At 43.6% G+C, this 24193-nt stretch overlaps 1 protein-coding gene across 1 annotated transcript in view; it reads left to right on the top strand.

Annotated features, from left to right (window-relative positions):
* The window catches only part of PTPN1 (protein tyrosine phosphatase non-receptor type 1), a 31592-nt gene extending 7892 nt beyond the window's left edge, over window positions 1-23700 (top strand). The window contains exons 2-9 of the mRNA XM_032126771.1: window positions 14139-14229; window positions 15886-15986; window positions 17235-17333; window positions 17780-17917; window positions 18365-18574; window positions 19008-19169; window positions 19786-20021; window positions 20514-23700. Coding sequence (XP_031982662.1) covers window positions 14139-14229; window positions 15886-15986; window positions 17235-17333; window positions 17780-17917; window positions 18365-18574; window positions 19008-19169; window positions 19786-20021; window positions 20514-20718 — 1242 coding nt within the window. The 3' untranslated portion in view covers window positions 20719-23700. The remainder of the gene's footprint in view (window positions 1-14138; window positions 14230-15885; window positions 15987-17234; window positions 17334-17779; window positions 17918-18364; window positions 18575-19007; window positions 19170-19785; window positions 20022-20513) is intronic.
* The last annotated feature ends 493 nt before the right edge of the window (window positions 23701-24193 follow it).

Here is a 24193-nt window from a genome sequence, read left to right as displayed (position 1 = left end):
TGTGAAGGACAGTGTGTGTCAGGAACCAGCAAACCCCTTCCTTTGATCCCTGCACATCCCCGTGTGAGCTGGGGTGGAATTGGTAGGGCAGTAAAGACGCGGGGCTGGGGGTTGGTGTGGGCACTGGGACGGTGGCGTTTGCCTTGAGCAGCATTACCTGCTGGCTCATTAATGATTTCCCCGTGCATAGCAGTTGCCTTCTGTTCTCCAGCAATCCCTGATAACTGGCACACCTCCTAAGAGATAAACCAGGAGAGCATGTGGCAGCTTGGCTCTGTTGGGAGCAGCAGGGCAGAGCAGGTGGTGACTTCGGGCAGCGTTGGCCTGGAGACAGGGAAGGTCTGATCAGCTGCAGGTACAAAGCCCACAGTGCTCAGCCCTTCTCTGGAGAAAGGCTCAGGAACAGGGCTGTTTTCAAGGGGGCCCCCACTTCTGGAGCTTCTTTGTCCTGTGTCCATCAGACTTGTCTGATGTTCAATAGAGGCAAAAGATCGGAACAGGAGGTTGAAAATATGTGAAATCTTTACAGCTGCTAGGTTCCTGGATTTATTAGCCCACATGAGAGCATTAGTGGAGAGGTCTAATCTTACCAGTCTTTTTAGAGCCTGTCAGGAAGCAGATGGAGCAGAAAGGTTTCATGGAAACTACTGACTTATGTCTTATTTGTCATTGATTTCATGTTTATAATTTGTGTAAAGCTGACCATCAGGAGCCTCCACTGGGAGCCAAGCCTGACAGACAAGACTTTACTTGGTCGCCCACACAATCCAGTGTACAGGATACTCTCTGTGAGTGACTGGCTGACAGCAGGAAATTCCTTGTGTGCTGCTCTGCCTGCTGAGTTCTCTACCACACGAAATTTGGGGTGGTAAAACTGTTACATGCTTATTATCTTTTAAGAGTAGTTAATTGCTACCCAGTTAGGAGCAGGCACTCAAACATTTATTGCTTTCATGTAATAACATCTACATCTTTTGGGTTTTCTTGTACCAAAGTCTTTGCTAACAATGTGTTCTGCATATAAAACTGTCTCTCTACAGGCAAAATTGTGTCTTGAAATACTTACAGAAGAATAATCTAAAAATGCTTTGCCCTCAGCAGCATTGGTGTTAGAGGAGGCACTTGTGTGTGATTCTGATAGTTGGCAACCTTTATTTGTGGATCGGTGCTCAGAAGCCTTTGCTGTAGCTGTCTTTTGGGGGGTGGGGAATGGAAAGGGATGTGATAGGTGTGAAGGGTTTATTTAAAGATATTTACTGCATTTTTTAGTATTCTTTTTTCTGTAGGTGTTCCAGATCTGTTCTACAGCTGCAAATGAGGATTTGAGGTAGACATTGAGTGATAAAGCATGTTTAGTCACAACTGATAACTGGCAGGAAGTGGAACATGATGAGCAAGAGTCTGGTGGAGCCTGGGGTGTGGTGGGTTCAGTGCAGCACTGTCTGGGCTGGCAAGGAGTTCTGAAAGTAATAGGAGTCATGTGTTTCCAGAGAGGATACTGCCACTACAAGAGGTAGAAGTTGTTAGGGTTGGTTTAGTTCTCAGAATTAATTATTTTAAGCCAGCAGGATGAGTAGATTTTTGAAGTGGCAATACTGTTTATCTCATCTGCTCCACATAACTGACTCTCACTCAGCAGTCTGTTCCATTAGCATGGGGAGCATTCACCAGTCCTTTGAAGGCCTGGCTTGTCAAGTTTTGCAGTCTTTTTTGTGTGCTGGAGTGCAGGGTGCTAATCTGTCCTGCATTAAGATGTCTGTGAGCACTTCCCTTGATTATGTGATGTCCCTGTTTAACGCTGACATTTGTTTTTATAAACTCTCAGTTGCTTTCAGATGAGAAGATGTCCTGTACAGCTGGACGTGAAAGCTCTCTGTCCTTGTAGTGACAGTTAAAACATCCTCTAATAACACAGGATTGGTTCTGTCAATGTCTTGAAGCATTGCTTTTTAACTTGGAGAACTAAAAATACGAATACATTTTAGCATGTAAGATCTGTCTGGTTTGGGGTTAAGGGAGGGGCTGTCTCTACACCAGTTCCCAGGCTTGTTGGCCATCGGTGGATTTTCTTACACATCTACATCTCTGCTCTAAGTATTTAAGGGTTAAGTTTCTCTTTCCAAAAGCATATTGGCTTTTTCTCTCTTACCCTTAGAGCAGTTTACTACTCTGGAAGTAGTTGCATAAACATTTTGCTTTTATGTGCAACTTCTTCTGTTAAACTTTGGTGCAGAACAGAGGAGTCCAGGCATCCTGCCCCAGAGCCATGTGGAGGCTGGACAGTCTGTCCTGTCCCCATCACTGCCAACGTGCCTGTGCAGCCCTTGCAGGACACGCCAGTCACACAGGCAGGGAACACGTGTGGGCTGGGGAAATGGCAGCAGGGTTTGATTTACCCCAAAACTTGTGTTTGGGCCGTGAACTGGGAGCTGAGCAGCTCAGGTTCAGGATGCTGTAAGGTTTAATATTAACCTAGCTTAGTTAGATTGCTTTCCTAAACACCAATTAGACAGTCATGTGAAAAACCAGGAGTATCCTAATTCTGCTTTATCTAACATCTGTTTTCAGCAGCACTGTTTGTTCTCAGCAGGTTTTTGTGTGCATTGCAGTAGCTTGGCAACCTGTAGGCTGCACCATTCAGTGAATTCAGTATGCTTTTAATCACCACTACAATTTTCCTTTCCAAATTTGAATATTCTAAGTACACTGAAGTGGGCATCTGTGATTATAACAGCAACCGCCACGTTAAACAGATCCCAACTGAAACAAGCTGTTCATGCAAATTTGTAATCCAGCAAGTTTCTTCAATTTCAGTCCAAAAGTCCTTCTTAAGAAAAGATACTTAAAACTTCTTTCTGGGAATGGTAGTTAAGCTGTTACAGCTACTTCAAGTTCCCAAAGAGGGATTTGGGCAGTAAGCTTAGAAACAAAACTACTGAAAGCAGGACTGGTTGCTGGTTCTGCTGTAGGAGCAAAGCTCAAGTTTGACCTTTCCCTGCATGCAGAGACATGAACTTGGATTGTGCAATCCTGTTAATTGTACATTCTCTTTAAACTCTTGGAATCTTGTTAGGTTAGAAATGATAAAAAGCTTTTAGTAATAGTGTAATGAGCATGCTTTGGCAGAATGAACCTGTAGTTCCATTGCCTGTCTACTTACTAATGGCCAACATGGCGAAACATTCTTCTGCCATAGATTAGAACTTGCTGGAATTTGGTCTTATACCCTTAATTGTAGGGAACAAACAGAATGTAGGAGGGAGACCCACTGACATTATGGAGCTGGTACCTGTGTAACATATGGTTCATCATTTTGAATGCATGGGGTTCCTTGGTAATAAATAAATTCAGTTTTCCTCTTCATACATCTGACTAAAAAGTTGCATCTCAAGAAAGCCAGTAAAGCAACACACAGTACAAACATCTTCAAGGAAATTAAGTTTGCCACTAAATAAGATGTAGATGATGGTGTATTTTTAATAGGTAAAGCGGAGTTCACAATTTCCTATATAACAATTCCTTCACTTCCTTTCTCGTGTGTTTTAGTACTTCCTCTACATACAACCTTATAACTTGGAGAATTTTGATGGAATTAGTAGGAAGTTGGAAATATGGCTGTTGCTTGTCCCATTGTGTTCTAAATGGAAACATAACACTGACACGGTCTGAACATGTGCCCCACTGTAGTCATGGTGTGACTGTTTCATTAACATGTGCATATACATTAGAAAGTTCAAGTTAGCTTTTAGATTCACATTGGAGTACCCAGTGTGAATGAAATAATTTATGCAGAAGGACACCCCTTAGCCATGAGGGAAGAGAAATTTGCTTTAATTTCTGACTGTGGTTGCTCAATGTTTCAAAGTAATGAACAATTTACTTGTGTTAGAACTGAGACCTTTCTTATCTTAAACAGCTGGGAGCTGGACCTTGTCTTTACCTTTCAAGGCAGACTCTTCTGAATCTTCAGATAGAAGGGAGATGGCCTTTACCTTATCAAATGAGAATATTTGCCTTTATAAATGAAACATTTCAGAAAGAATAGTGGGAAGTCTCTAAAGTCTGGATATTCTGTTGCATTTGGTGCAGTAACAGCATTGTGCTGTGAAGGCTAATTCAGTAGGTTTTGTAGAGGGAAAAAATCTTCGGGGCTCTTATAATATGCAAACTAATTAGAGGTAACAGTGAACACAGCTGTTTCTGGCCAAGCTGACTAAGCCAGGAATTCAAATTACTATTTTTAGTCAGCTTACAAGGTCTCTAGTTTTCAATGGTACCCATGTTATTACTTCTAAAAATTACATTGTTGTGTCTTTATCAGCCTGACAATAAGCATTTTTAGTGCAAGCAGTCCATTACTTTTTAAATCAAACAGTGTTCACAGTTCTGTGAGATACTGTGAAGATAGCTTCCAAATCACATTCTGAACTAGCTTCTTTTTTCTACTAAGCTTTGTTTGGAACTTTCTGCAGAGATTACTGGATGAGAAAAAGCATTCCTCAAAAATCTGTGTGTACCGAATAGACCTACTTCATGCATAAATGTGTTGCTCTTTTAAAAAAAAATCAGTCTAATTTTAACACAGCATATGGCAAGCTGGTGTCTAAAACTGCTTTAACTGGCTGTACTTTCTAAATGCATATATAACTCATTTAGCTCCAGATAAGTATTAAAGAAAAACCATTGTAATTCGTATTTGCTTCTGTGAACACCAATAGCTTGCTTGCTCTAGCCTATAAATTATATTAGATAAGATCTGAGTTTAGTTTTAGTCAGTGTTGGGGGTAGAAAATGAGGCTTGCAAATTTATTCTGTTTTCACAAAATCCTGTTTTCATGATGGTAAGAGACTTTCAAACCAACTCAAATCAAGAAAACAAAAATGAGGCAAACTCCAGAAGTTCTGATTCCTAGGTAAGAATCTTTTTGTTCCTGGCTTTGTCTCATTGGGGAAAATACACCATTGAGAATTAATCTAGAAGTGCTTTTTTATTTAGGAGTTTCTCACCGAAAGTGCAAGAGGAATGCAGGGTTCCCAGGCCTGGCTCCCCTGGCTCTGAACTGCTCCCTTCTGGGGCCACTTCTTTTTTCCACAGTGCTCATGATGGGGTAGAGGAGCTCATCTAAAGCTTTCTTCCCTTGCCTCCAGGAACCAGGGAAGACAAAAGTATTCCTACAAGAGCCTAAAAAACTTGCCCAGAGGAGCGGCCTCCCTTCTGAAAGGAGAACAGCTGTTGGTTACAGTGAAGGGCTGGATTCCTGAAACAGCAGTGAGAAACATTGACTCCTAAGTTAGAAACTAAGGAGTTGGAGCATCCCAGCTGGGAACTAATCCACGTGGAGGACACAAGTAGCATCCCTTACAGCAACCAAGAGGTGTCTTCTGCCTGTCCTTACTGGGGACTTCCTTGGGGCGTTGGCACCACTGCTCAGGGAGGACACAAGTGGCTATTTGGAAGAGAGAGTAGATCAAAATCCCTGCTCTAGAATAAGGTCTCGTTCTCATTGGAACCCTTTAATGTTTTTGCTGTCCAAGAAGACAGAGATGTTTATTTTGGAATGTAAGGACAACAACAAACTTGACATCAGGGTATTCAAAGGACAATAGCGGTGATGTGAAAAAATGTATGGTATTTTGCTTTGTAAACCCTAGAAGTATGTTTTTGTAGCTCTAAGTCTCTGATGAGCAAAGGATTATGTGTGTGCATGTTTTCACAACCAGCCCATCTTTTACCCGTTGCAGCAAATGCTGATGTCGTGTTAACAGCATAACAAAAAGGAATTGATGATAAGTCTTGGAGCATACAAAGTCTCCTGCTTCTCCTATTACTCACTGCATTGCCTGTGGTTTTGGGAGGTGTTGTGAGGTGCCAAGTCAAGTTGTTGAATTTGTAAGGAGCTTGATAAGTAAATATGGGAAGTGTGGAGCTCTTTGACAACTCAGATTTTCTGTTTTCAGGCACATGTGGTTCTGTAAGGCCTCTCTGACATTGGTGAAGTTTTTTGCTCTCACACTGCCTCTGTGTAGACATCTCTCATTCCATCTAGGTTGTAATTTTGTTTTGAGCACCTACCAGAATTTCTGAGGTCAGATTATTTCCTGTTTTCAAGTAATAATGTAAACTTCTTTGGTCTTCATTACTGGTAACCCCTGTAATGTAGTCAATGGCACCTTCAGGAGAGGTGTCTGTTTTCTTCTGTTGGAACCTCCTCAACTCTCTGTGACAGAAGCAGTGCTGCAGATCAGGCTGAGAAGCATCCTCCTGTTTGCTAAATCCAGGGTTAAAAGTCCTTGTGATCTTATTCAGGGAATCACATGCCTTCCAGGGAATTGTCCTGGTGCTAAATGTATGGGTATAAAACCAAACTGAAAAAAACCCCAACCTCACCACTATGACACCATTTAAAAAACCTTTTCTTTCTTTGACTTCTTAGGATTGCCTTGAGGATTAGAGCTATAAAATGTCCCAAAGCTTGACAAATAATTTATCTCTACTGGATAAGCAAGATGATGGATTTAGGAGAGATTATGACTTTGTAGTAGCTGGAAGTTTTAGCCGCACTACAGGTGCTGCTCAGGTCTTGTGTATTTTGTCCTGTACCTGTCCCTGGAGGAGTCACGGCCTTACTCCTGACTAAACTCTCTGGTGCTTCATGGCTGCTCCCTAATTAGTTTCAATTAGGGACAGAAGGGAAAGCTAATGAGTTGGTGAGGTGATGTTCCCAGGTATGCGTGGCTGGTGTTTGGGAGTGCTTTAGAAACACTTGTCATTTTCCTTCAGCTCCTTTCCCAGAAGAGGCCTCCGGTTCAGCACTGGGCTCGGACTCTGTGCTGGCAGCCCCTGCCCTCCAGCTGTCCCTGGGGAGGGAACATGATAGTGTATCATACCAGCTGGAATGTCTGGGGAATCACCCTTTGGTTGGGAGCTCTGCTTCGTGTTATGCTTTCATGGATCGTTTCATAACAGGAAAGTGGCTGGAGCTTGTATGGACCGTGTTGTGGGAATGCACCTCGTGGTGGAGCTGCCTCTGGCCACCCTGGAGCAGGGCTTCACTGAAATGCTGTTCTCAGGCTGGATTCGGTTTTCTCTGTGCCATCTAGTCATGGTGTGTGCCAGGCAATTAGCTCTCTCACATATGGTACCTTATGTTGAAAATGATCTTGACAAAATTAAGATCCCTTGGGAATTGCATTTTTTCTTTGACATTTCTGGTATTTTAGCAAATTCTGCACATCACAGATCAGCAGATATCACTGTAGATGGGGAATACTGGTCTTGTCTAGTTGTCTGTTATTGTGACCAGTATTTTTAAGATACCAGTTTGTAACCTAGATGTGTTTAACTCATGTAATCTCCAAAAGGATTAAAAATAATGCTGTGGTATTTCTGCAACTGTGTGAGTTTAAACTGCTGATGTGACGACTGCATGAATGTTGGCATTTCTTTTGTGAAAAATATATCGAACATTTGCAATCTTACTTTGTTTCTTTAAAATATTTGTTCTGAGTGAAATGACTGCGGTGTTTGTCTGTTAAGCAGCTGAAGTGCTGTGCTGTTTGTTTGGCTTTTAGTCAACACACTTTCCAGGAAAAGGTGAAAGGACACAAACACCACAGACAAGTTTCGGTTGTTGCTCAGCACATGTGAAATGCCCCTCTTAATTTAAAGTGAAGGCTCTTGTAAAAAACTTCGAGGCTTAGTAGGAAGAGTCAAACTCAAATACTCAGGGCTGGTTGCTCTCAAACTCACTTGTGATATTACTCATGGAGCCCAAAGAGCTTGTTCTGCGTTTGCGTGCTCCTGCTCATTGCAGCGGTGCCGGCACAGTTCATTAGATGAGTGTCTTCCCAACTGATTTAGGGGGCCTTAAACTGTGACAGTAGATCCAGCACTAAACAACTGCCTGGAATCTCTTCAGGCAGCAGAATATGATGTCCTTCTCTGGTGGTACAATACCTAGTTCTGCAGTGGCCTTTCAGATTCTTCCTTACCTGCAGGTAACACCAGATATTCTGTAAATTTGTGTTCTATCAGTGGGCAGTGTGCCAGCATGCCCAACTGAATAGAAGAGCAGGATGTGTTCGAGCCAAGAGTCTTGGAGCAGATGCATACACGGGGATCAAAAATGGGACAAAAGGAAAAAGAATCTGTAAAGATCTGTTCAGCTTTTAACTGGTAAAATTTTGAATGTGTTGTCTGGTGAGGAAGCAAGATTTACATTTTATTATCTTATTTACTTATTAATCAAATTAGTTCATTTATCTTAAGATTAAATGGTGGTAATGGATTATGCAAGATTTGGGAGAGATAGTACAGTCTTGCTTCTTTGTTAAGATTAGCTGAGGTTATCAGCACAGTGTCTCTGAAAGAGAGTAGAGCACTCTGAGTGAGTATAGGTAAAAATTCCATGGTAAATTATTCCATGGTTCCTATTTCAGGAAGCCAGAGATCCCCTTGAGAAACTGTAAACTATCTGCAGTGGGGGGCATCTCTTGTCCTTTTGTTTCCAATTTGAAACATACTATTTGCAGCTTGTCTAAATTCTAGAAGATACCTCAGTTATGCAGCACATGGAAAGGTGTGAGAAGTGTTTCTCATCGCTGCCTTACATTCTAGCATTTGCAGGGTTCATGTCTTTTTCTCCTCTCTGAAGCCTGCAAGGCCTTGGATTTTGTTTGTGGTTTTTTGGTGGTGGTAGCTCTGTAAAAGCTATAATGCTCTTAGATGGCTTGTGAGATGTCAGAATGAAAATATTAGGTAACTAAGAAAGCAGGACTGTTTATAACCACAGTTGTCAGTCTGTGAAGACTGGAATATCCTGCAGGCCAGCAATGATACATTTTTAAACTCACACAAAGCCCATACTGCAAACAAATTAAGGTCTGGATTTGCTACACAGACTTAATTCCTTTAGGAGTTATGTGGGTATCTGGTCTGTGGGATGCACCAGTCTATTTGAGATGAGGTTAAACCAAAAGTCTTTGTGTAGAGACCCCTAATGTTTGGGCAAATCAAGATCTGGATCTCATCTCGGTGGTTATTTTTCTTAGAGAAGAAGAGCAACTGAATTAGAACCTCTTGACACTTTAATGAGAGTGTGGTTTATTTCCTGGCGCTGACTTTGTTTGATGATACAGATAGCAAAGCTTTGCTTTTGCACAACAGCTGTCAAGAAAAAGCTATTTCACATTCTCAAACGTCTCTATCCTTCCAATAATGTCCAAGGTGCACTTCTGGAGCAGATTGAGTATCTGGGAGGAAAAATAGAGATGGATGTGAAGAAGAAGGGAACTTGAGTTGTTTTCTTACACTGACGCTCCATTCAGTTGTTTCCTGTTTTGGCAGTGAGTACATGGCTACAAAACAGCAGAAGTAGAGTGCTCCTGCCAGCAGCTCTGAACTTCTTCTGTTATGGTCATAAATTTCAAGGACAAACTGTATTTTGAACTTACTGAAATTTGAGAAGTCTCATGTAATTCTTTAACCTGGTACTAAAGTTTGGCTCTTTGATTTCCCTGGCTCTGCTGCAACATTCAAAAGAACCAGAACTGAAAAATCAGTTTTTACCCATTGCAGATGACACTGAAGCAATACGGGAATCTGAGCAGCTGAACTGTGCAGTAGTGCTGTAGTTCAGTGACAGCAGTGCCCTCCTCCTGGGAAGATGCAAAATAAATACACTGGTAAAGTTTGGAAGTGGTACAAGTCTGTGTCTTTCTCCCTTCTGGAAGTACACAGCCAAGCCCTGACAGCCATTCAGGGGCAGGTGTTAAACTGAGCGTTTGCAGTGTTCGGTTATCTCCCTGATGAAGTGGGTGCAATAAAGGCCTGCGGGGTTTGCTTTCAGAAGTCGCTGCAGTGAGGCATGTTGGAACTAGGCAGTGGTGAGAGACAATCTATAGTACCTGCTAGCTGTGATAAACATGGGCCTGGGAAAAATGAGCCCACTTTGCCACGTGTTTCTATGATTTAATATGGCAATCATGCCCAGTTTACATTCTCCTGGGGGGTTATTTCCGTGCTCCCAGCAGCTGACTGGTGTCACAAACCCTCTTAAGCCGCTGTGCCACAGCCTGTTCAGAGTGCCCGGGCGGTGCTGAATTAGCAGGGGGCTTTCTAGGAAAACCATGTTGCAAGTGTGTCATTTCTTATTTACTTATTTATTTTGACCTCATGTAATAGTGGTGTTGAACTTTAAACAAGCCTGTCTGTTCCTCTCTGTGCTGCTTGACCTCAGGAAGAAGCTTGACATAGCAGGCAACTGGTTTCTTTTTTTTGAGGGAGATTAATAAACAAATCAATAGTGCCATATCTTAGTTGAAAGCAAAACTAGGAGACTAGATAAAATGTTCTCAAAGGATATTAAAATCTACATTTATTTCACTTAGCTGGCTAAAATTATGCAGCTGCTTGTTAAGATTTATGTTGTGTGATGCAACCATCTGTTCATTTGTATGATTTTTAATGACCTTCCTCTTACCTACAAGTTATATCCTCATTTCTTGTTCTTGCCCAAATATCCTGATGTAAAGCTTAATGTAGGATAAGAAATGAAATCTTCCTTGTCAAAGTGGGTTACATGAGCAGTTGTGTGCTTTATATCTTCATGAGGTTCTTTTGTCAGGGAGTTCAGGCCCTCAGTTTGTTCCTCCCATGCTGAATCCGAAGACCTTTTCCCATTTGTGTGAAGTAGGTGTTTATTGTGGATCCCTTGGTACTTGCTGGCTTTCTTGTGCTCTTCTCTACAGGTCTTTGCAACCTCATTGAATTGTAGGAGTATTTCCATTCTGAAATCAGCCCGTAGTGACATCTTGGGAAAAGAGCACCTTCCACTTGACTTTATTGTAACTTTTTTACTCTTCCACCTTTTCCAGCAGTGTCATGTGTCATCATTTTTTTCAGTGCCAGCTTTAAGAGGAAACCTGTTTTTTAAGCTAAGATTACTTTTTTGTATAAGTCTTTATATAATTTTTGTGAATTGCTCTCCTTAGTGTGAGTGCCTCAGTAGATGGATTAGGAGCAATTCTGTAGCCCCTGATGTGATCTTGGCATTTGCTGCTTCCCGTAGGAGCAGAACTGTTAAAATGACAGTAAATCGTTACCTCTGAGTCTGAGCTGCTCCAGAGTTTATGGTGCAATTAAACAGTGTGATCAAATTGAGCCCTGCTGCAAGGCTTCCCGGGAGTCTGTCTGGCGAAGCTGAAGACACTGAGACTGCACCTTCAGTTTCTGTTCTAAATACTGATACACAAATCTACACAGTGTGCTTGAATGGCTGATGGCATGGCTGCCTCTTCCTATGGTCTCACCTAGTATTTACTTGAACATTTTGGGATGCATCTTCTCTTTCTGAATCTCCTGCTGGTGTCTGAACAAGATGGGGAAAGTGTAGCCCAGTGTGCTGTTGTGCTCAGAGCTACAGGAACTTCCCATTTGAAGAACAGGGCTTCAGCAGACTTCCTCTTTCCACCCCCGAAGTATTTGGGGGACAGGGCTTAAAACCAGGAGAGGAGTGGCATGAAGTGACTCATGCTCCAAACCCAAAGCATTTGCTTTGGAAAACTGACTTCAGTTCTAGCCCTTCCTCTTTCAAAGTTTTATATTGCACGACCTTTTAAATGGTCGAGCTTCCTTTTTCACAGGCAGGATCTCTGCGGTGTGACTGAGTGTGATTCAAGAAGGTGTTTTGTAACTTCATAAATCCCTGCCTTCATCCACTGCCTTCAGTTCTCGTGACATCACTGGCTTCAAGTGCCTCAGAGCACAGTATCCCATGCTGTGAATGAGTCTGATTTCCCCAGCATGGAGACCTTGTGGTACTGTTATGGGGATGTTGTGAACCTACCCTAACAGCAGTTAAGTGGAGTCAGTAATTATGTGACTCCAGCAGTAACGGGAACCAGAAGTGTTTGACAAGGCCCAGGACGTGGCCACACAGCTGCTGTGGGTGACCTGGCACTGGGTTGTTTCTCTCCAGTCGTTTTCTCTGTTCAAGGCAATTGCGTTTCCACTGAGGTCAACTTCACATCCTGGAAGAGACCTTGGATGATACAGCTTCTTTGGTCACTTTGGATGTTCTAGCAACTTCTGTATAAAAAAAAAAAGACAACCAACCAAAACTCCAAACCACTTTTCTCCCACGTTGCTGCGGACAGAATGCCCCATCTGATGTCCAGGCATGCCTGCTCTCCAGGATTTTCTGTTTCACCATGTTCATCACACTCAGCAGTGAAGTGCTGGGTGCTGGCTGGGTTTTCATACAAGGCAGCAGCTTGCCTGTTGCAGTATCTCCATCCCTCTTTTGTTACCATCCCACCCCCACGCCGTGTTTTCTCCTGTTTGTTGAAACATGCTCCAGAAATACATTGCTGTTTTTAAATAGTCTGCTGAAGGCACACAAGTGGCTTCTTTCTTTCCATTTTCTCTGTGCCTGTGGGAGTTCAGCATCTCTTAGAACTCCATTATTCTCCAAGTACCTTTAGGCACCATGGCAGCTTGAAAGAAACCTGGTCTTTGCTGGTGAGGTAATAGCCAGCTCTCTATTCCCTGCACAATAAATTGCCACTTTCAATTCCTGAAGTACTGATGTTGGTGTTTGAATCTGTGGAACTCCTGGAGACTGGCAGTAGTTTGTGTGTGCACATACATGTGGATGCTTAAGTGTAATATTTTTGTATTAGAATGCCTTTGTATAATTCCTTTTCTGTAAAGAAGCACTTGATCAATTTCTTTTTAAAAGAGGGGGCAGTTTTTTTCAAATTTGTTAATGCTGTGAAACAAAACTGTGTATTAGTGCTGCTACTAAGTTAGCCTGGTATTTACAGAAAAATTCCTTAGGGATCTTGGTTTGGTTTGCATTTTGATGCTTTTATGATATGAATCTTAGGGGGGGGAGTTGGTTTTGGGTGTTAGGGACTTTAACACACATTTGGGAAATGTGGTTAGTGATCTAGAAAACCATTTTTCATAATACCCTGTTTTTTTTCTCTTGTTAATCCTGTACAGTCAGTACAGAAGAATAAATCCCTGTAAAGTACAAAGTCACCAACCTAGTGTCAGAGACAAATTTCTGAAAACACCCATTTTAGCTGCCTCATGTTTGAGATATTAGACTGTGGCAGTCCAGATCATATTCTCCAGACTGCATTCTTCATAAGCAGAAATACTGGCAGCCATGTGTTCACTTATAAAAAGCTGGCAGCTGATGTCAGACCTTATTTCAGTGAGGAGCTGGTTCGGAATACTGTGCTAATTTTGGGCAGGTTTATGTAAATCTGAACTCTTCTCGTGATGTGTCACATTCAGTGTAAATTGGTACATACCGGAATAATGCAGCAGAAGAGATAAACAGGTAATGTGCTGCAGTCCATGGCCCACTTGAAAAAATCTTAAGCACTGTACATGATTCTTTATATGCAGAATTGTGCTTTACACAGTATTTATTTACAATGTGAAGTTCTGTTTCAACAAATGGGGACAATGTCCAAGGACAGCAGGATCCTTTTTTATTTTAACTTCTGAAATTATCTCACATAGCTGAGCTATTAGATGCATCTGAAAAGAACCCAGCTGAGAGAACCCTAGTGATACGTTTGAGATGCTGCATGTATTTTAGCTGAGCATGTGAATTGGGTACAGCTGACTTCTACCATTGCAGCTTTGTGACACCTTGCTGATAACTCAAGATAATGATGAAAGTGATCTTAGACAAATCACCTCTGTGTGTGTGTGATGCCAAGCAGGGTAGACAAGTTTTTTCTATCACAATGAATGTTTGCACTGCTGCTGAGTCAGAAGCAGGGTTGATATTTTCACTGATGCTGCAAACAAAGGCTTAAAGCAGTTTATATGGAAGTGCTTTGGGGCAGAGACCCTGCTCCTTCACGAGCTGAAAGGCATAATGGCTGATGAATGTTCTGCTACTTTATTATGCAAACTAATGATATTTTAATAAGTAATGTTAGTGTTGTATTCTGATAAATTTAAACTCAATTCTTAATTTGAGGCCCAAAGTGCTTTCTATCCAGAATTCTCTCACATGAAGATGTGAAGTCAAATGAGTATTTGTCTTAAAATAGCTAATGGGATGAAATTAGATGTATTCATACCTAACAGTTTTGGGTTTTTTTGGTTTCAGGACATCAGGCATGAAGCCAGTGATTTTCCGTGTAAAGTGGCCAAACATCCCAGAAACAAAAACAGAAATAGGTACAGAGATGTCAGCCCCTGTAAGTACACTTTCTTTTCCATTGTTTATAGGACTGTTGACCTCTAATGACTTCTAACAGCTAAATGTTCTTTGTAAGGACAAGATTCTGTCAGGTGGATAAGCATCCAAGACAATTCTCCTTGTTAATATATTTATTTATTTGTGAGATTGATGTCACAGGATGCTTTTATATCCGTAGGATTATACTAGAGCAGCATACAGTAGAGTCTGTATTTGTGGGCAGAAATCTGAAGAAACTAACTTGCCTTACCTTTGAGTTCTGCTAGAGAAGAAAGGTGGCTGAAGTAGCATTTCTAAAATCGCAGGGGTGGTTTCTGTGCAGTGTTCTCAGCTAGCAGAGCATCCTGCCAGGCAGCACAGGTGGCAGCAGTGCCCCTTCTGGGAGCTGGGGAGCAGTCTGGCACAGAGCTCTGACTGCCAGAGATAAAGCTAAGCTCATAAGCTCGTTGGAACAGAGAAAGAGCAAAGGTGATGCTCCTAGGCCAGAGCTGGGATTTTGAAATGGCTGTGTCCCCTGTGCTGGGGGAATGCCTGTCTGAGCACGGGTCCTGTACGAGCCCAGCTCACTGTGCTGGTGCAGCCTGGCTCTCCTCCTGTGATCCCAGGGCCAGGGCCAGTCGCTGCCCACGCCTGGCATCCAGGGCTTTGGGCTGCAGCAGGGACAGGGCTGCAGTCACACGGTCAGAAATGATATTTAATGTGTCTGGCACTGCAGGGAGCTCCCAGGGGGTCTCTGAGCAGCCCTCTCTGCACAGGATGGTGCCAGTCCTGGGCCATGTGTCCCCTGGGGGTGCAGCACTCCTGCACTCAGCGGGTGCTGGCCCAGGCCAGAGTGCTGCTCTATGGCAGAGAACTTCTGCCTTGGTGCTTAAAAGTTACTGAAGCCTTTGGGGCAGTTGAGCAGAGCAGTAATGTTGCACACAGTTTGCTTTAGTAAGCAGTTCTAATATTTGAGATTGTGAATAACAAATTCCTTCTTGCCTGTAGATAATCCTGCTTCCAGTCTGTTTGCTTTCTTGAAAAATGTGGGAACCCTTCTATGTATGGAGTTTTTTTAGTTGGTGGTTTGGTTTTAGTCCCAAGTCGAGCAAGTGACTAACAAAAGAGCAAAGAATTTGCATTTGTTGTATTTATTGAATTTTGATCATTTTTTTCTGTACATTAAAGGACGGTTGGGTTGGGAACAGTAGCTAAATGTCTATAAAAATGAAAGGTGTCTGTCCTATTTGCCCAGTATATGTTTAGACAAACCTTTAACAACCTTGAACAAGCTGGATTTGAATGTTTAAGCTGCAAAAGATAAGCAGTTGTGTAATTAGATTTATTTAAAACCACCAACTTGATAACTGTATAAATAGGTCAGTGTGATCTGGTTTGCAAATTGCAGTGGGGATTATTTCAGATGCAAATGCTTCACTCTTGCAATGTGTTCTTGGAAGGTGAAGTGTGAGCTGTGCTCACTGCTCTGCTGTTCTTGCAGTACCTGTGCTGTACTCCAGAGTCCCCAGCCCCAGTGAGCCCTGCCCTGTCTGGGATTGAGCTCTTTTTATTCATCAGGACAGCTCAGCTTTCTGACCCCCACATCTGATGAGGATGTGCCTGGATTGTGCTGTGTTGCATATACATTAACCAGTGTTTTCTAATTATGCTGCAGTTGATCACAGTCGAATTAAGCTAAACCAAGGTGACAATGACTATATCAATGCTAGTTTGATAAAAATGGAAGAGGCCCAAAGGAGCTACATCCTTACCCAGGTAATTGCTGGCAGTGGATAATAAAAATCTTATGGTGGCTGGAGTTGTTTTTCATGGGTTTTCTGTTTGGGTTTTTTTTATTGTAAAGTTACTTAAGTGCATATAAATGTCTGTGTGTGTATGAAAGTCACTGCTTTTCCCTGAATCTGTCAATTCCACACCTATCTGTATAACAAATTTAAAAGTACCCAGATACCCTGTTGTCTTATTCTGAGAGCCAGCAACTGTGCCAGGGTTCTTGTTTGTCCTGAAGCCCTGGAGACTGATCTTGGCCTTTTTTTTACCCCTTCCTCCCACACTTTAGATAAAGGTAACCTGGGATTAATATTTTCAAGTGACAGCTCTTCCTTCCTGTTTCTAAAGAATAAAGATAAATCTTCTCAGGAAGAAATGGGCAGTGCAGTGTTCAGTGTGAAAGTGGTCCTTTGAACACAGCTCTTACTCCCCTTACTCAGGGCAGGAGGGTTGATCACAGCAGGGAACTGTATGTGGAATAGTCACGTGTGCAGCTGACTGGTACTGGTTACCTGTCCTGAGCCAGAGTTTACTGGGTTTGAGTGGCTTTATTTAAATCTAGTTGTTCTTTCTGAGGACCTGCTGCTCTGTTTGAGCACAGGAGTGGATGGACGGCAAACCCAAACTTCAGAGCAATAGCTTTGAGTAGAGAATAGCAGAGGAACATAGCAGAAATAGGAAGTTACAAGGAAATGTACTTTGGGAATAGACAGTGGTCTTTAAAAGGAGTTACCATTTCATTCAGTCCCAGAGCACATCCTTGAAGATTCTGGAAAACCATGGAATTTGTTACTGATTGGGCATCGTTTCAGTCTTTTGGATGTTTATCATTTAGTCAAGTAATTTTCAAGTATCATAAATAAGGATGAGGTATTGCAGGGTAGCTGGACACAGATGTTATTTCTGCTTTTATTGAGGGGGGTTTATTTCCCCATGACCTTTGTATACCTTTCCTGAGAAAATGCAGCATTTTTCACTCCCAGGTCCGTTCTCACAAACGAGACTGTGTCTCTCTTCCTCTTATGTATGGGTGGAGAAGATTAACCATGCTTTCATGGGTAAATTCATAACATGAAACTTACAGCTGTCTCACTGCATTTTTTTACGGTTTTAAATGAGAAGTTGCTTGTTAGTTGTTTAAATCTATTGCCTTGTGCAGAGACTGTTACTGGGGAAGAGTGCACTGACATTTGCAAAAAATAATGCTTATTTCTGGGGATTCTGTCTCTGCAGGGACCTTTGCCAAATACTTGTGGTCACTTTTGGGAGATGGTTTGGGAACAGAAAAGCCGTGGTGTTGTCATGTTGAACAGAGTGATGGAAAAGGGATCTGTAAGTACTCACCCAGTTCTTGCTATGTGTTCATCACATTTATGGTTTTCTGTAATAAAAAACCCAAGTAAAACCAACCCAAAGAATGGAATGGGATGACTGTAAGTTTTGTCTAAGAAATTATGCCTGGAATTGAATACCTGGTGAACTGAATTGAATACCTGGTGCAGGCAGAAAATCACTCGGTTTGTAATTGTGTGTCTTAATTTCGCATTAATTTGGCTAAAACAGGGCACAAACACAACATGACTCCACATAAATGGAAGTCTCTGCTGCTAACCAGGGGGTCTGGAGTTGTTCTCAGTGTACACAGATAGATTGGCTCATTAAGGTCCTGGCATGCAGCAGTCTTTGCAGAACTCATCTCTCTGGGAGACCTTAATAAGAAAATGGCAATTCAGTCAGAAGGAGGTAATGATATTTATGTGTCTCCTGCTTGGTTTTAGATAAAGTGTGCACAGTACTGGCCACGGAAGGAGGAGAAAGAAATGTTTTTTGAAGATACAAACTTGAAATTAACATTGATATCTGAAGATATAAAATCCTACTACACAGTACGACAGCTGGAATTGGAAAACCTGACCGTGAGTACAGGATCTCATCCAGTCCCAGCCCTTGTTCTCCTTGGGGTGAAGTTCATCTCCACACCAACAAGGGCTTGAAATTGGTGGTCATGAATTGGTCTAGATTTGATGATTCTGCATGAGATGTCATGGAAATGAAACTCTTGGATATTTCTGAGACGTACCTGGAGACACTCCAGGCGGTTTCATGTCTCAGCCACACCCAGAGTGACACAGGCTTCTGAACTGCACTGAAATAACTAAATTGTAAATAAGTAAATTTACTTACCCAATTCCCTTTGGTCCCAATGGAGACCTTCACAAGAGACAATTACTTGTAATTAGTTTCTTGGCTGTGCAGCTATAAAAACTCCCTGAGACTCCCTGAAACTTTGTCCTTGGAATTCAAGTCAGTCCTTCTGACTGGTGTATCCAAACTAAAACTGTTCCCAAACCCTGTTTTTGCAGACCCAGGAAACTCGGGAGATTCTGCACTTTCACTACACCACCTGGCCCGACTTTGGGGTCCCAGAGTCGCCGGCCTCGTTCCTGAATTTCCTGTTCAAGGTGCGGGAGTCGGGCTCGCTGAGCCCCGGGCACGGCCCGGTCGTGGTGCACTGCAGCGCCGGCATCGGGAGGTCGGGCACCTTCTGCCTGGTGGACACCTGTCTGCTGCTGGTAAGGGCCACCTGCAGGGCCACCTCTCCTGCACAGGCACCTTCAGGGGAGCTTTGGTGCAGCCTTAAAGGAGCTGGAGCAGGGGCTGGAGGGGGTTCCCTGTGATTTCCTGTTGTTTTACTCTGCTGTTTTGGGAGTGTATTGAAGGCAGGTCTCGTTCCTAAGTGGCCATTTTGAGTTTGGGGAAGAAAAGTCTCCAGTTTTCAGAGTGATTCACAAAGACAGGCTTTGCCTTCAGGGAAAGCAGCATTTTTGAGGCCCAGTGTTTTCCCCTGTGTGTTTTTGGAGACCCAGTAAAGAGCTGCTGATACCAATTGTATGTGAATTCATTTGTTCTGTAATGTGGAGGGTAGTGTGAAGGCCTTACCACAAAGTGAGTCATTGTAGTGAACCTCATCAGAGCAGAAAACATGTTTCACATTTTTATCTGCAGATGGACAAACGGAAAGATCCTTCTTCTGTGGACGTTAAGCAGGTTCTCTTGGAAATGAGGAAGTACAGGATGGGGCTCATCCAGACTGCAGATCAGCTCCGGTTCTCCTACTTAGCTGTTATTGAAGGGGCAAAATTCATCATGGGAGATGCTTCAGTGCAAGTGAGTGCTCCTGCCAGCTCCCAGGGAACTGCAGCAAGTGGGTGGAAGGAACAGGATGGAAAGAAGCTTCAAATGTGGTGCTTGCTTCAGCTTCAGTACATGTTTATGTTATGTGGCTTTTAGGTACAGTGCTTTACAATCTGTCACGACCTAAAGTGGTGTATTTTATTTATTTCCAAAAGTACCTGTGATGTAGCAGGTGCCTCCTGTGCTTTCCAGCACAGTGACTGGGGTGGAGCTGCTGCATCAGCCTCCCCTGGCATTTCAGACAGTACAAGTTTTCTAAGATGCCTGAAGTTTAAGTGTCATGATTAAATTAATCAGGGGTTTTTTTTATGGTAAGCAGAACTCTAGCAAAATAGATCTTATTTTGTGCTGCTTAGGTTTTTTAGAAGCAGATGGGAATTTCTTGCTTTTATGGCCAATACGTTTTGTGTATTGGATGTAGCTTGGGCTTGGAGTTCTTGTGTTTTTCTTGCCTTTTTTTAAATTAAAATGAAGAGCCACTTTAAGAATTAATTAAAATGTGGAGTATAAAGATTCTGCCATGGTAAAGTTTAAAGTTAGAGCAGCTTACATAAGAGAAAAGCTTAACAGGGCTTGTTCTTCCCTGAAGGAGCAGTGGAAAGAGCTCTCCAATGAAGACCTGGAGCCACCCCCTGAACACACCCCCCCACCTCCCAGGCCCCCAAAGAGAACCTCAGAGATGCACAACGGGAGGATGCACGAGCACCCGGAGCTCTTCCCCAAGCACCAGGCAGTGGAGGAGGAGATCAGGTGCTCAGTGAGCAGCGTGGAGGAGGCGGTTCTGGACGGCAGAGCCCGATCAGCTGTGCCCCTGAGCACAGACAGGTAAAGCACTCGCTGCCCCCTGAGAACTGGGCTCTGGAGGGAGTGGGAAAGGGGAGGCGATGCTCAGTTCCACCTTGAGATGTTCTTTGGGAGCTAGGGCTGAACGAGCAGCCACATTCCATCCCTCTCTGGCTTTCTGGGCCGGTGCTCGATTTTAGAGCTTTGGTGTTCCCCTGACTGCATGTAGATGTGAGTTGGGTTTGTTCACTGCCTGTCTTGGTGCAGATTTGTGATGACCAATAAAAGCAGGTGGTGGTTATTCTTCAAAGGGCACGGAATCCTCCCAAGCTCTTCCTAAACCCCTGTTGAACAGCCAGATGTGTCCTAACTGGAGACAGGCTGTGTTTGGTGGCTGCTGCAGCTCCAAGAGATTTCCAACTCTGTAGTGTTCCCTGCCCTTGGAGCACCTGCATGGCTCCTCTTCTCCCTGGCCAATCCAGCATGGAATATTTGTTCCTACGCAGCCCTGAGTGTCCCTTCCTCTGTCCTCAGCACTAGTCACGACACTGAACCCCGGAGGAGAACTGTTGGTGAGAACCCGCGGCTCTCGCCCCACCAGGAAGAGTCCGTGAAGGAAAACTCGGAGGAGGAGGATGAGAACGTGGTGGCAACTTGGAAGCCCTTCCTAGTGAATATCTGCATGTTCACTTTCCTCACAGCAGGAGCTTATCTCTGCTACAGGGTGTGTTTCCATTGACCAGTGCCCAGGAGCCGCCGCGGGAGCCGCTCCCGGCTTGTGCTCAGCTCCTCGGAGCCACTCGAGGCAGGGCAGCCTTGGCTCAGAGCAGGTAGATTTAGGGGGAAAGGCCAGAACTTTGGGTAAGGCTTAACGAGAGAATTGATGCACTAGGGTTTTATCCAGCCCTGTGGTCCCAAGAACATAATATTGTAATCTCAGGGCCTTGAAATATTCAGGAGTGAGCAGAGAAAATGCCAAATAGTCTGTTTTCCTTTTTTTTTTTTTTTTTTTTTAAACTAACTAATAGAATTACAACACATTGTTGTTTTTAGCCTTTTTTAAAAAGCCAGTTCATTTTCTTTTGTTTCAGAAAAACTGGGCACAAGTGAAACTTGCTTGTACTCTCCAAGTGTTGTAACCAAATACATGACTTACATTGACAAATTCCCAAAAAAAGAAAAAGAAACCCACATACCTGAAGAATGTAAACTTTTGGAAGGGGAGGTGTGTTTGTGGTTGGTTTTTGGTTTGTTTTTTGTTTTTTTTTTTTTAAACTTGCTTCATCTTTAAAGACTGAGTTGTGGGCAGTGCCTGTGGTATTGATATATTTAATCTTGGCATAACTGTTCCTAAAGAGCTGATTGTTTTACTTGTGTTGATAGAACCAGGCTTCTGCATTTGCTCAGGGTATCCCAACATGTCCAGCTCTTTGATTTTTTTTTTTTTTCTTTACTAAGTGTATCTCCTCATTGACTTTTGTTGCACTCTACTTGCACATATGCCTCTTTACATTGCACCATCCTTTCTAAAGCTGTTTTTACTTTTATATTCTGGGTTGGGAGAGGTCGAGGGGAGGGAGAGAAACAGGAAGGGAAATTCAACCAAACCATGTCCACCAGCAGTGGGGCCATGCCCATGGCCCGTGGCAGGACCAGTCCTTAAACCTCAGCATTTGGAATGTAAAATGCAGTTTCACTCTGCAGCTGCTCCCTCAGGCCCAGCGTGGCCCTGGCGAGGGGCTCTGAGCAGGGAAGCGTTGGGGAAATCCAGAGCAATCCCTGCTGGGGCAGCTTCCCTGAGCCAGAACAGCCCAGCAGGAGCCGTGCTGGGCTCTGAACAAATCCCTTGGCTTATGGTGCCAGCGTTGCTCAAAGCAAAGATTCCAGTCCTGGCTGCAGTTGGGGGGCAGACACGGCTCAGCCCCGTGGGATCCCACAGCAGCCAGGGCTCCGGGGGGAAAGTGCTCGTAAGGGAGGATTGGGGTGTGGGGGGAGGACTGGGACTGGAAGGCAGCATTGCACCAAGCAGCCAGTGCTGTTCCTCTGGGCAGTACCAAATTATTAATAGTTGAAACAATAATAGCAAAGATTTCTTTGCTTGTGTCATGGTGCAGACAGGAGCAAACTCACTCCTGGGAGCTGTAGTGACTGAACTGCCCCGTGACAGCTGATCTGCAGCAGTGTTACTGATTTTTTTTATTTCTAAAGTCTTTCTAGATTTATAGCACTTAACCAGCCCTCAGTACAGCCCTCGCTGTGGAGGAGCCCAGGGGAGTCCCTCCACTCCATATTTATTTTTGCCAAGCTGGCTGTAGGTGTAGCTCTTCCTTCAGTGGGTGAGTAGGTGAAGGGGTGGGTGGGGGTGGGAGTTACTTCTATTTTGTGTTTTGTTAAGCTTGCATCAAGGGCTTTTCAAGAGTACAATAATAAATCCTCAGGTAGTACTGGGAATCAATCCTTTACCTGTGAGACTGTTGGTCAGACCAGTACTTGAAAGGAGGAATGTTGTAATCAGTCAATATTTAGTTATATTATTGGAAACAGGAAAAATGAGTATAGAAAAATGGTAATATATAATGGCTCATCTGTGTATTTAAGATACATTCTGTGATTGCTTTGTCCCCACTGTTCTCTGCAGCGTGGGCAGGACCCTGCCCTGAGGCACCATTTGTACCCCTTTGTATTAAAGTGCATGTGAAGTCTGCGGTGTCCCGATGAAACACCACGTGCTTGAAAGGTGACAGAACTTATATTCCTGCTTCCTGATGTGCCCAAATGATATTTGCATGACCTGATCCTTAGTGGCTGTGGTTCAGAGGGTGTTGCTGAGTCTCTCTGTTCAGCACTGGACTGATTGGTGTTTATCAGAGCCCATGTACTCGCCTAATCCTTGGCATGACTTCCCGTGGGATCCCGTGTGCTCCGTGTGCCCGGTGGTAGCATGTTCCTTTCAGCTGAGTGAGTGTAATACAGACATTCCAGAGAGTTCAGGCAGCCCTTCCACACCTCCCCTGGCACTGGGACACCTTGGGAAAGAAACAAACCCAACCCACCTCTGGCCATGTTCCCAAGAGGGAATATTTTAAATCTTAGGTATGGCAGGAAAACAAAGGATCCTTCCTTTGAATACAGAGTTATTCAATTGCAAAGGATTCTACCCAGACAAAGTTCCTGCAGCTGACAGAAGAACTTTGAGCATCCTCTTCCTGCCTGTTTCTTTCCTGTGTTCCAGGCCCAGCTCTGACCCTGCCCCAGGACACAGTGACTGTGCCCCGAGCCCAGGGAGGTGTGGGCAGGGCTGGGAATCCTGAGCTGTGCCCATTTTGTTTGCTGTCCTGTACTGTCTGTGGTAGTTGGGGGGTGTATATACCGTAGCACAGTGGGGTGTTGGGTAACCTGTTCTTGGAAATGGACAAACATCCATGTTAGACTCGTTAGAAAGTTAGTGAGCTGCTCTGCTATCTGCCTTAAGCAAATATTTACTCATCAGGTCTTTCTTTTTTACAGATTGCCATAGAATAAACTTTTATAAAAAAATGTAAAAACTCAACAAAAAAGCTGAATGTTTTGGTATAATACAGTTTCAGGTATCTTGTCTTTTGTGTAAGCCGCTGCTGGGCCTCCCAGGTTAGAGTACAACTGTACAGTTTTTCAATCTCCCATACAAGTTTTCAGTTCTCATTTTAGTTGTAACAATAAAACTCTTTTTTTAAAGAACTCACACAAGTGTGGTATTGCTTCTGGCTGGATCCATGGGCTCCTGCTTGACCCACATGCCCATGGGGGCCAGTGGGAGGGGAGATCATAAAGGGTTTTAAATGTTACTGTAAGAACTTCCTTGGAGGCAGAGGACTAGTAAAAGAGTGAGACAAGGACCCCAGCTCTCCCTGCCACTTCCATTTCCCTCTTCTGGTCTTTCACATTAACCAGCTAAATTTTAAGGGTGAGAAGTGCAGGAACTCAAGCACCCTGGTGGGTTTCTGCAGGAGCTGAGGACAGGCAGGAGCTGGTGCTGACCCTGTTTGCTGCAGCAGCAGCCAGCACATGCTGGTGTTTGAATTCCAGTACTTACCTTTGGTTTATGTTTCTAAGGAAAGCTACACTGGAGGGGAGAGTTCACCTGAGGAGAACAGGACAGGGCCCTGTCCTTTGAGGGTTTAGTGCCTCTTATCTGTCCCTAGGGCTGCAAGCACAGCAGTAGGAAACACTCCCAA

Source organism: Corvus moneduloides, chromosome 17 (assembly GCF_009650955.1).
Source record: "Corvus moneduloides isolate bCorMon1 chromosome 17, bCorMon1.pri, whole genome shotgun sequence".
Lineage (NCBI taxonomy): Eukaryota > Metazoa > Chordata > Aves > Passeriformes > Corvidae > Corvus > Corvus moneduloides.
This window is presented reverse-complemented; position numbering and strand designations above follow the sequence as displayed.